General features: G+C 28.0%; 1 protein-coding gene across 1 annotated transcript; it reads right to left on the bottom strand.

The window, feature by feature from the left end:
• Nucleotides 1–6,362: 6,362 nt before the first annotated feature.
• Nucleotides 6,363–8,278, bottom strand: LOC101494493 (patatin-like protein 2). The gene is made up of 5 exons (XM_004501529.4): nucleotides 7,847–8,278; nucleotides 7,416–7,764; nucleotides 7,014–7,316; nucleotides 6,751–6,926; nucleotides 6,363–6,627 (listed from the first exon to the last, which is right to left on the bottom strand). The coding sequence occupies exons 1-5, from the start codon at nucleotides 8,173–8,175 to the stop codon at nucleotides 6,555–6,557; spliced, it is 1,230 nt and encodes a 409-aa protein (XP_004501586.1). The 5' UTR covers nucleotides 8,176–8,278; the 3' UTR covers nucleotides 6,363–6,554.
• Nucleotides 8,279–13,600: the final 5,322 nt, after the last annotated feature.

Genomic DNA, 13,600 nt, shown 5'->3' with positions numbered 1-13,600 from the left:
GGGGGGGGGGGTATAATAGCCAATTTTCCCTCCCCTCAGGTCTCAAGCCTCGAAATTAATAATATGGCCCATGCTTTAAGAATGAAAATGGCCCAAAGTAATACGGCCCACAACGCACTATATAATGACCGGTCTAAATATGTTTAAGTCACAACTTTATTGTTATTTTGCATGAAATTTAGAGGTACCATATCAACTGGGGTATATAACTCTTTCTTGTATAAATTAACACAATTTTAGAACAACCAGGATATCAAATTTAAAATAATGAATCTTTCGTGTAGCATCGTTTTTGACATGAAGGTTCAAACAACCTATTACTAGTACTTGGAAGAATTTCAATTTTTTGTTTGTTTTTCTTAGAGCATTATCAATGCAGTCTCTTATCTCGTCTTTTTAACACTAATGCGACGTCTCTTATTTTATTTTAGTAATGATGTTCATTGTCTGTAGTCTATACAGAGGTTCACTATCCCTAAACTTTTTGTTAAGTCTGTTTTATAAAAAATGCAAGACCGGTGTCCCTTAACATTAAAAAATAATAAATAATTAAAGTATGAGAGAAAATATTACAGTCTTAATGTAAGACTAGTGTGGAGCCCACTTAAATGACTTATTTAAAGAACAAATATTGGAGGAAAAATAATTGATGTTACGAATAAATTGGATTCTTTATTTGCCATACACGAATAGTTGAAAGGAACTTTCCGAAAAAAGAATGGATTATGGGAGTGTGTGACTTGAACTATTGATTGGGCCGTGCAGATATATTACTTTATCTTATCTGCCACATTTTAATTCACAAACTACGCCAAAAATGAAATTTTATAGCGCGTCTTTTATAGCGCTTATTAAATACAAGCGCTGTTGTATGATATTTTAAAAATAACGGAGGATACAACAGCGCTTTTTTGACAAGCGCTGTAAAAAAAGCGCTGTAAAAGACTTTGATTTCACATAATTAAAGGACCTATTAGAGCGCATTTTGGAAAAGCGCTGTAAAAAGGTTTTTAAAAAAAAATAAGGAGGTTTTTTACAGCGCTTTTGGACAAGCGCTTTAAAAAGTCTGTAAAAAAACGCTGTAATAGACTTTCAAAAAATAAAATAAAGAGGTCTTTTACAGCGCTCTTTAAAAAAGCGCTGTAATAGACTTTCAAAAAATAAAATAAGGAGGTCTTTTACAGCGCTTTTTAAAAAAAGCGCTGTAATAGGCTTTTAAAAGTAAAATAAGGAGGTCTTTTACAGTGCTTTTTAAAAAAAGCGCTGTAATAGGCTTTTAAAAAATAAAATATAACAGTAAATCGCTTCAGTTTCCTCTTTATTACATAAACTTCACTACACTTCAGTGTCCTTCTCCTCTTCATTATCCTTCTCATTGCGAACCCTAATGTCCTACGAACCATATTGTTAACCATCTCCATTGCAAATCATCTCCATATTTGTTACTATCCCTACAAACATTATTACGTACTCTTCTCAATGAGAACCCTACTCTGTCCTACGAACCGTTCGTATTTCTGCGCATTCTCGCTGTTTCTTCTTAAACGAAACCGTAACCTTATGAACTCTACGTATTTCTTCGCACTCTTCAGGTATTGTATTCATTTATTCATTTATTTCTTATATATATATATATAATGTGTCTGTTAATGCTAATAATCACATTTATTTGATAGTGTTTTACAAGTTTTCCGAGCTCAAATGGGTGCTACAGTGTCGAAGCAAAAATCAAATAAATCACATGGATTCTAATAAAGGTTTGAAATGTATGGCTTTAAAATTTCATTAACAATCAATCCACAAATATTTATTGACTTATATGTTTTATTTTATAGTGCTCTCGTCAAACTAACAACATAGACTGCGGATACTGTATATTACGATTTATGAAGGAGATTGTTGTTATAATCCCAGAAAGAGATCTAATTGAAATAAAGGAATGCATATTACAGCGCTTTTTTTAAAAAGCGCCGTAAAACTAATACAACAAGCAGCGCGTTTTTAGAAGAGATTTACAGCGCTTTTTTTTATTTTAAAGAGCGCTGTTGTATCTTTTTACAACGCTGGATACTACAGCGCTTAATTTTTTTGAAAAAGCGCTGTAAATGGCTTAAAAAAAGCGCTGTAAAATACCATTTTTCGCGTAGTGGTGAATAAAGACCACTCAAGGAGTCTAAAATAAACTAATTAAGAGAATAAAATAGGGATACTAACCAGCAAGAAGATCACAACATTAAATTTTGTTGTTATTGAATAAAAAAATTACACTTTTTCTTTACATCAATAGAGTACTTCCTCTTATAATAAATATAAACAAAAATTAATATATATATTTAACCTAAAATTTAGGTTAAATACATTGTCATTTCTAGTTATATTTGTGACTAGATAGAGTACAATGCGAACTCTAAAAACAAAAAATAAATGAATTTGACAAATTTTATAAAACTACATTGAGAGTATAAATATAGTGCAAAAACTAAGAATTTTAAAGAAGATGGATTCGAAACTCTCAAATTTTATTTTTATAATATAATAAAACTATAGTGATTTTAAATTAAATATATTTTTAATTTTTATAAAATTACGATTTTTAAATTTAGTATCTAAATTTTTTTATTCACATCTAGTCTCTATTTTGATTTTATATATAGAGACTTTTTTAAAGACTAAAAGAAAATCATTTTTTATAAAAATAAATTTAAAATAGAGACTAATTTTTTTTAATAGATTAAAAAATTGAGAATTTTTTTATCGAAATAAAAATAAAAATTTGAGATTTATAAGGATTAAAATTTATTCTATCCATTTTTTAATTATTAAAATTTTACTTTTTTTTATTAGAAATTTAATTTTTAAAATTAAAATAGAGGCGGCAAAGACCACCCTTGATTGTTGGAATAATGCCCCTAATACCACCTCCATGCTTAGAATTGTTATTAAATTTCCATATGTAAGAGGGTGAATCTGTTAAAGTGATGATTGTGTTATCTTCATTAACCGAAATATATTTGGAAATGAAGTTGAAGTTAATTTGCGTGTATAAGTTTGGTTTGATGAGGTTGATTGTTGTGAGGAATAATGCACAAATATAATAAGCGCTAGCACTTATGAAAGCAAGCACGCTATATAATTGAATTTATATGTAGGTTGACTGTGTCCAATAGCCATCAAGGCTGCGCGCTTGACTATTGGTCCAAACATCCGCCCAAAGTTTATGTATAAATTAACTAATGACACAGTAAAAAGTGTTTGTGATTATTGTATGAGAGTGATATTGGAGAAGTCACAATCGCACATAGGTAAGGTAGGTTGTGCAGGTTTTTTATAACATCGGTTGAAGTATTTGAGTTTTGGGTTGAAGAATGGTGTGTAGACATGATAAAAAGATAGTTTTATAGGTTTGAGGTTTGAAGTGTGGGAAGGGGAGATAGCTTCCTGAGTTTTGGTTTAAATGATGAATAATTGGGATTTGTTTTAATTTAATTTTATAAAAATTTATTTAAAAGTTGAGTCAGAAATTAGGTGGACTTTTCACGTCATTAACAAATTGCTGTATCATTATTTTAAAACAAAAAAATTAGTTATGAATTAAATTAAAGGTGTTTAATAATTGGATAGAGTAAAAATGATATCATACACAAAATTGAAGCCATCATTATCCCATTGTTTACTCTTTATAATTGCTACCAATTTTGGCATTATAACTTATTGGTTTTAAAAAAGCCCTCGTATTTTCACATGATTTTTGGATAAATATGTTGGAATTAACTCAATAATTAATACAATATAAAAGGCGAGCTGATTATATTAATAATGCTTAAGGATAATGTGATCGTTGTTGTGAGGGATGATACAAATGAGTAGTATGTTGAGATTGTGTTTCATAATAAAAGTACCTTGGGCGAGTGAAGTGCAACTCAAGCTCATAATGGTTCAAGTGTGGCAGACTTGTACGACTGGTGCAAAATAGGACCTCGATGGCAGCATTCGCTTATCGGGTTTATAAAATATTGCAACATTGATGCTTCTTTCTTGTTTGTGCTTAATAGGACGAAAATTGACCTTTGTATGATAGATGTAATTGGTCTTTTCGTTGGAGCTAAATTAGGGTGCATCTTGTTGTTTCAGTCAATGTTGGTGAAGCTACGAGACTCTTTACTGCTGTGGAATTGATAGTTGAATTGAGTTTTACCAATGTTGTGTATTTTATGGACTCAATGGCAGTAATAAATGTCTTTAATCGTTTCTCTCAAGATATAATAGAGCTATGTCACTACAACATTTTTTTCCTACTGCAACGCACAAAAACCGTTGCTTAATATAAAAAAACCGTTGCCGTAATTTACAAGAACGGTTTTCAATCTGTGGGGAACCAAGGCGTTGCCTTTGCCTTACGCAACGGTTTTATTTTGAAACAACAACACTTTGTCAAAACCGTAGTTGTAGCTACCCTTTTCAGAACGGTTTTTCAAAATTTCAACGACAACGGTTTTACACCGTTGCCGAGTTAAAACCGTTCTCGTTGCTTCCTTTTAGAGAACAATTTTGTAGTAGAATTGCCAACGGATTTGCACCGTTCCTTTTATAAAAACCGTTTTCGTAGGCCTTTTTTTAATTGCTCATTGTAAGATACGACAACGCTTTATAACCGTGGCAAAAAGTAAAATATTTTAAAAAAATAATATTATAAATTATTTGATTTTAGAAAAATAATTTCAATAAAATATTATTATTGTAATATTGATTTTGATGTTATTTGTAACAATTCTCGTGTGAAGTTTGTTGTGAGAGGCTAACATGGTTGCTCATTGTCTTGCAAAGACGATCAACTTTAATGCCAATTATCATTTTTTACTTTGATATTCCAACATGTATTGATCATTTGGTTTCAAATGAAATGAATTAGATTCCAATTGTAAAAAAAGAAAAAGTTTCAGACAATCTATTTGGTAGTAAGGATAATAGAGATAAAATATGACAAAATATGATAAAATATAATTTATTGTCTCAATCCATTGTTTGATAAATTAACAAAGATATGATAAGTTAATTATGTTATTTTATGTGCCTCTTATATTCTTTCTCTCTAATTAAAACTTTATCGAGGAGTGGTGAATGTTAGGTTATAAATCACCAAATGAGGTGGAAATAAGTTAAGTCAAACTAGACTTTGTAAGACATGAGTTTGACTACTTTAAAATTGTTAGATTTGAGTCTGACAAATTATTTGTCATAGACCTATTTGTTAGGCACAATCTGACTTTTTCCAAAGTCTGACAATACCTTAAAGTCAGTTTTAAAGCGCATTTCATTATTTTCTTTACAAAAATCTTCACCAATCAAATTGTGAGTGTTGTACGATATAATATGTCAATGAGCTTAAGTCTATTTTGTCGTCCAACACGACCTTTTAGAGAATCTATCATTATATGATATTTTATTATAATTATATTTTCTGATAATACTTTTAAATATGTCAAAAATTGATGTATATATTTAAATTACAAAAAATATTCAAAAATTTATAATTTAGTTCAGAGTCTAAAACTTAATAATAATAATAAAATAATTTATTTATATTTATTTAATTAAGTATGTTGACCTACATGTTACTTTTTAAACTAAACAGACTTTTAGAAAAAAACTTGAAAGCATCCTTTACAAAAATACATACCTAATTTAGTAGGACTTGTCATAGACTAGATCGCATATCTATCTCGGTAATCTTACCTATTTTCACCTTAATCGTCAAATTTTATAAGAAAATAATAAACAACGTGAATGTATTACTTAAACAAATTCCAGCAGGTTTAAGATTCTATTAGATTTCAGAACTTCCATAATATATTATATATTGTCATGATAAAAAAGCAATAGAGAATCTAATATGGTTGGCTACTATAAGTGGTGTCTTAATATGGATTTTGAAGAATCACATTCTATTTAAATGTGGTGTGTACTACGTAATATCTCCAATTGGTAGTGAATAATATAAGAACACAATCTTCTATTTGGTTTGTTAATAAACTTTTGATAGAAGTACGCACCTTCACGCTTAACTTTCTCAAATCGGTTTTTCTAATCCTATTGCGTATATTATAAAAAACTGATCTGATCTCTTCAATACTTTAATGAAGTGTTACGTAAAATTTGTTCTCTATAGTATAATTTAATTACTTCCAGTTATAAACGCTATTAACATAATTTATAAGCAAGTTCTTATTAACTTGTTTACATAAATAGGTTATAAACATTAAAAAGAACCATCTCGACCCTTTACCAAATCCATCCAACTTAATCGTATATATATATGGTTTTAAACCATTGAAGATCATTAAATTAAATTTACTTGGTAAAAATAAGAAAATTAAAGTAAATCTTATTATTAATGAATTAATAAACAAATACAAACAATATTTCTTTACAATGAATAGAATCCAATGCAACCTCTCTAAAATGAGATAGACAAATTTTATTGAATAATAAGACAGAAAGTCTAGAAACTAGTTAAGAATATATATATATGAACAACAAGTGGACGTTTGTTTATATTAAGGCCTTGTTTGTACATGAGGAGATTTTATTTCTCGGAGCCTCCTTTCTTGTGAAAGTATTTTGGCAAACCTACAAGGAATAAAGCAAATGTTTAAGTCATGAAAAATATGGTAAGAAATTATAATAATAATATTAATATTTATATAATTGAGTTGGGCATATATAAATAATAATTGCATGAGCCATTAATACCTTTTGAGAGCATCTTGGTTGGTCTCCCTATTTTGAGTAGGCTCAAACACACCCGTCTCTAAATTGACATTAGATAATGGTTTCTTCAATAACCTTTCTCCAATTTGGCACAATTTATCTAAATTCTCTTTTGTTGCAATATCAACCGAAGAGTCTATCCCGGTCAATGTATCATCCTATATTTTCATATAATATCAAAATTAATATCATAGGATGAAAATAAGATAATATCATATCATATAATGTGATTAATAAATAATTACCTGTATTCGGAGGTAATTATCTTGAGAGTTAAGTGCTTGAGTGACGGTAGCAAGATTGTAATCAACCATATCTCCGGAGGATTGGCTAAACATATCGATTAAAGGTGTTGAACCACCATGTGTTAACCAATCCAATAATCCCCATTTTGCTGCCAATTTTGAATCGAATTTTTGTTCATTCTTTGGTGTTCCCGTGCCCAATGAGATTATCAAGAACCGACTATATTCCATTGGCTTTATGGAATCGAAGTCATTATTTTGATTTATTATCTGCTTCGTTACTTCATTCACAGCAACTAATGTCTGATATTCAATATCATCACAACAAAACAATTCAAACTAGTTAGTACTATATATCCTCAAATAATTAAAAACATTTTATCATAAAAGTGAAACACATACCGGATTATTTGCACAAACACCACCATCAATAAGATTGAATTCGTGTGTGTTGCCATCTTCATCTTGGTTCTTGAAATTGTAGCCAGGAAGATAAGTTGGTGCAGCAGAGGTACCGATGCATATATCAGAGAGACGAGCATCAAAACAAGGAGTTGTCTTCACCTTATATGATGAGAAAATGATTGGTTGCATTGTCTTTATGTCAAATGTGGGGATCACAATATTGGTCAGTGTTTCGTGCACACGAATTTCCCCTAATTTTTCTCTCACCATATCGTGAAGGTATTTTCCATCATATTTTGGTCCTGCTAATGATCTAAACAACTTTGTCACCGATCCGAACAGGTCCCTGCAATTGTAATAAATATTGTTATGCATGCAAAAATATATAATTAAGCTTGAAAATAGTAATATTTAATTTATATACGTACTTGTGTTGTGGAAAAATCTTTGGACAATGTTCCAAATAAAAGGGTTTGATATCCTTGGCAGCAAAAAGTGGACGTTGGTTATGATTTGGAGCAGTTAACATGGCAGTTACAAGACCACCTGTGCTTGTTCCTGTAATCACATCAAAATAATCTGCAAGTCTTGCAGATTCACCATCCAATTCTTGAAGTTGTGTTTCAAGATATTCAAGTATTGTTGCTGGAATAATGCCCCTAATACCACCTCCATCTATGCTTAGAATTGTCACTAACTTTCCATACGTAGGAGGCTGAATTTGTAGAAGTGATGATTGTGTTCTCTTCATATTCATTGAAATATATTTGGAAATTAATAAGTTCAACTTAATTTGTGTGTATATATATGTTTGGTTTGAAAGGTTTTATGAATATTGTTTGATTGCATTGCATTGCATTGCTTAAGGTTGTATTTATAGGAGTATTGTTGAGATTGAATATACGAGGAATGGAATGAGTATATGTTCACTGTTTTTCATGGTAAAAGTGTTGAATGGCTTACCAAGTCCAATAACTATGAAGGCCCCGCGTTGAATATTCTTCATTGTATCTAGTGGTCTTTATAATTAAGGACAATATATACACTAGAGTTTTGAATATAGTTTCTTATGAATTAAGGAGTACTTTCTAAGAAGGTGGATGATTTCACCAAAACAAATCGTACGTAAACATGTCAAATGTCAATTTGATATTATTAAAATATAAAATTATAGCAATTTGAGAGTTTTCTTTGAAAAGGCTTTGGTTTGTCTTGTGGATGGCTGTTAAATAAAAATTGATTTATAAAGTATGACTTTTAAGTTAAAAGTTAAAACAATTTTGGAAGAGACACCACTTGACAACACTCCAGTTGTTTTCTAAGTTACGTGGATCATAACATCCTTTAAAAGAATCTTGACTTTATCAAGGATTGACATTACGAATGGTGACTTGATGGCTTTTATTAAAAAACATTACTTGTTAGATGTTTCACTATTCTCTCAATTTTATTTATTTATTTATTTTAATTTTACTATTTTTTAATTGAATTAAAATTTTATATCATATAGAATATGAATTTAAAATTTTACATAAATTTAAAATTATTTGATATGTTATTAAATTTATAAAGATTAATAGTGTTCAGTAAAAGTAAATAAGATGATAATTTTGATACATATAAAATAATTTTAGATTTGTGTAAAGTTTTACATACATGCTTTATATAATATAAAATTTTATTTCAAATAAAAAAATAAAATTAAGAGATATAATTAAAATTGAGTGATGTTTGGGTTGAGAGGATACAAATCCAATGTTTCATATACATGTATTTTCATTGTATTTTGTCTTTCTGCATTTTCATATATATAATTCATCAATACATTTTCATATATAATTCATACACATAGTCAAAATAATTTTTTTATACTATCAATTAATCATAACCATTTGATTATAATAATTGTTCATTGTTACTCCTAATTATTATTGTTTTTAATAAATAACACATATGATAGTGCTAGTTTTTTGAATGTATATAATTTAATGTGTAAGAAAAAGTATTAGTAGGAAGAAGCCAACCTCTTAAATAGATCTATTTGTCTTTTCAAAAATATGTCTCTAACTTATAACTTAGACTACCTTATTTAACCAAAAAATGTATACTAATGTAGTACTTACTACTTAATTATTTTTATCATTTTTTGTAAGGTCCTTTTTTTTTGTGTGTGACTAAAGTTTATTTATATATGTATCCATTTTTTAATACTAAAATGGTGATGTAACAATAAAATTTTGTTGATATTTTTTTTTTCAGTTTTACTTTTCATTCAACTATTTTATTTATAATTTTATCATTTTTTATTTAATTAAATAAATTTATCATTTAATATATATATATATATATATATATATATATATATATATATATATATATAAAGATATTAAATGTTTATGTAACTTTTTCTTCTAATTTTTATATTCATATGAAATATTTTATTTACTATATTATTATTTTTTATAAGTTAAATAACTGAACTTTTTAAATAGTTATACATACCATAGTTGTATTTATGAAATATTTAATTGATAAATTTAATCTATATAATATATTATAATTAGTTATCAGCACAAAAAGGATTTATAGAACAGCACCCGAACTTTTTTTCTTTATAAATAACGGAGATGCTATATTTTAATTTCAATGAAAAGACAAATATATTAATAAAGAAGAGGGTGCCCCATCCGTTTGGCTGATATTATATTTTGAATAAGGGTGTACGCCAATGTGTTTACAATGTATAATAAACTCAAAAAATTGTGAATGGTATTAAGGACTCGAATTTAACAAATTTTAAGGTGAATCGTCCTGATGACAATCACCGTTCTCTACAAACACTTATTAAATTTAAAGAACTCGTCATTTTGAATGTTATTACAATTGGAATTTCACAACTTTTTAAAGTGAATAATCTTAATTATTTAAAAATTATTTTTTAAACTCTAACAACTAGAATACTCGTTACAAGAAATTTGATTGTTGTTAATTCTATGAGTTGAGTTTTAATGACACGTTTATTGTATTCATGTAAAAATAAAGAGAACCGTTTTGAAAAAAAATCTAATTTCTCTAAAGTGAAATCTTTGAAAAAGTAAAGAAAGTGATATTAATCATTAAATAATAAATTAAAATTACATATTATAAATATATCATGAATTTATTATAATAATAAAGATTGATTTTTTCAATTTATATTTTACAATCCATTTGAAGAATGTTGTCAATTTTGATTAAAATTTTAAACAATTTTTAATTAAGTAACGGCCCATATTATATCATCTATGAAAGCACAAACTAGCCTTGGTTATCGAAATTGACCTGTTTATGTATGTCTTTTATCGTGCTTGTCACGCAGCGAACCACGGCGGCAATACTTTTTATATCCATTTTCAGGTCAACATGGTAATTGTTCAGTTGGGCCGCCGATGAAAATGCTGTAAAATATTAGTAAAATTTGGTGTAGGACAAATATTGTTTAAAATATTAGTAAAAATTATATTTATCTATATACCTTGAATGAGTTTACTCGCAAGATATACATTAATTATTATTATTTTAGTCGATCTAAGTTAAACAAAGTGTGATTTTGGAACATATAGATCCTTTCAAATAAATATGGTGTAAAAACTTATTTCACCTATTATAATAATTAAATTAGATATCAAAATCAATTTTTATTAAAATTGTGTTCAATATTTAAATAAAATTGATATATTTTTAATTTATCAACCGATAAACTATCAATTATATATATATATATATTTGAAAATATGATATAGTGTAAACCTAATAAATAGAGCAATTTGATATTATTGTTCAAAGTGAGATAATTAAAAAAAAAAAACAATCTCACGTATGTAGGTTTTCTATTATAACCCATGGCATGACCGCATGGATATATTAGGACTTAGGCACGACAAGTTCAATTACGTGCGCTTGTGTCTAAATAAATGATTACTTGGTCCGTTATAGGACGATTACAATTTATTTTAGTAAAATCAGTTTAATATCTATTGATATATATATTTGAATATATTTATCAAATTAAATATTAAGTGTGAGTTTGATTTTGCTTTTGATTTTGTAGTGATTAAAATTGATTTTTAGTGAATTGATTTTAATTAATAGCGAGTAGTAAGTAAATTAATTTGTGTTTGGACAGAGTAAAAGTGAGTTCAACATCAAATTTAATCGTAAAAATCTAATTTTAACTCAAAAACTATAAATTGTAACTTAAACTTAGATTCAATTTTGCAGACAAAATTAATTCAGCTCGACATTATCCAAACATATGCAAAAATCAATTTTACAATTCCAAAATTGATTTTAGTCTCTTTAAAATTGAAATCAAACATGCACAAAGTCAATTTTGGATTACAAAATTTATTTTGGCATCTTTGGATGCTATTAAGTAGAATTGAGTTTATCTCTAGACTATATTCTAACTTGAAGCTAGCTATAATTTGTAACTTTTGAGTCCAAACGTAATTAAAATAGTTCAATTCTCTTTTACTTGAATATATCCAAACATCGATTACTTTACATTCAACTAAAATCAATTTCACAAAATCAATTCATTCATAATCCATTTTAGTCATCGTAAAACCAAACGCACTAAATTTAAAAATAAAAATCACGTTTGGACTCAAAAATTACAAATCACATTTTTAAATTAGAATCAATTATAGAGATAAAATTAATTCTATTCGATATCACACCAAACATGGCAAAATTAATTTTACGTTGTTGTTGAAGTAAAAACTTTGGCAAAAGTTTTCTAAACGGTGATCTACTAATGTTTTCATTTGAGTTTTTGTTGAAAGAACAAAAGTAGTCAAACTTGAAGTCACTCACATAAACAAGCATATTGTATCAACTCAATAATGAAAGAATTGAGGAGCCTAATTCATTAAATATGATTATCATCAAGTTGAGGATGATCATTGCAATATGTTGCATCTTTCAATGACACATAAAATCTCTTGGAAGAAGTCAAAAAAAAACTATGGATCAAGATGTGTCTATATGAAAATTAGAGGATGAAGAGTCCACATTCGAGGATGAAGAATCCATATCTGATGATGAATATTTTTCATAATCTTATACCTGAGGATAAATCTGAGGATGGACATTCATCACAATCTCAAGTTCGAGAATAAATATTCTTCACAATTTCATATCGGAGGATAAATACTTATCAAAATTTTCATCTCACAAATATTGAAAAAGTAATTTTCATAAAAGTACAAAAAGATAAAAATTGACAACTTGTTCAAACTATTCAAGGTTTACCAAAAGTAAATGTGGAAGATAAGAACTTTCATCCTCACACCTGAGGATAAACTCTAGAAAAAATCATCCTCTCATATATAAAAATGAGGTCTTATGTAAACAATGCAAAAACACTAGGTTAACATTGTTCATATTTATATAAAAGTATTTGAAGTAAGACAAACACATCAATCGTGATTCTCAAGGTAATGAAACAAGAAGAAATCTTCTCATCATAATAGATCAATAAGACAATAAGAATGTCTTTTACAAATCATTTCTAGAAGGTTACCTAACAAGTAAAAAATGTGTCAACATGTTTACACCAAATTCCAACAGTCACATATTGGAAAGAATGACATACAATCTCTCAAAAACTTATGATCATCCATGAACATCCTTAGAATCAATTACGTTAGAGGATAAATACAGTCTCAAGATGAGGATATACGTAAAGGGTATCCTCATATTAAATTTGACACATAAAGAAAAGTATAAAAAGGTGAAGTACTTGACATGAATGACACACTGGTCAAAATGATTGAAAAAAGGAAAGCAAAAAACAACAATCGCATGAAGACTCAATAAAATAGAAACTCCATCTTTATACTTAAATCATATATGAGGATAGAGGATAAACAATAATGAGAGAGAAGATGAATCTATGTCAGAGAATAAAACAGTAACGAAAGAAAGAATGACTCGACGTCAGAGGATAAACAATCATGAAGAAAGGATGAATCTCCGTCAGAGGATAAACAATGCAGAAGAGAGGATGAACATTTGTTATCTATTCATCCTCACACATGGGAAAAAGAGTAAAAGTACAAAAAGTGTTGTCCTTGACTTATGAGACACGACACTATAGGTGTTGGTAAAAGAAAAAGCCAAAAAAGACAAATCACATC

Source organism: Cicer arietinum, chromosome 5 (assembly GCF_000331145.2).
Source record: "Cicer arietinum cultivar CDC Frontier isolate Library 1 chromosome 5, Cicar.CDCFrontier_v2.0, whole genome shotgun sequence".
NCBI lineage: Eukaryota > Viridiplantae > Streptophyta > Magnoliopsida > Fabales > Fabaceae > Cicer > Cicer arietinum.
The sequence above is the reverse complement of the archived record's forward strand: the minus strand, read 5'-3'. Positions and strand labels throughout refer to the sequence as shown.

Bases quoted from the DNA above. Each gene is read 5' to 3' on its own strand.
- LOC101494493 (XM_004501529.4), bottom strand. From the start codon at position 8,175: ATGAATATGAAGAGAACACAATCATCACTTCTACAAATTCAGCCTCCT. The intron at 7,765-7,846 runs GTACGTATATAA...TTACAATTGCAG, and splicing joins AAGATTTTTCCACAACACAA to GGACCTGTTCGGATCGGTGA. The intron at 6,927-7,013 runs GTAATTATTTAT...ATGAAAATATAG, and splicing joins ATAATTACCTCCGAATACAG to GATGATACATTGACCGGGAT.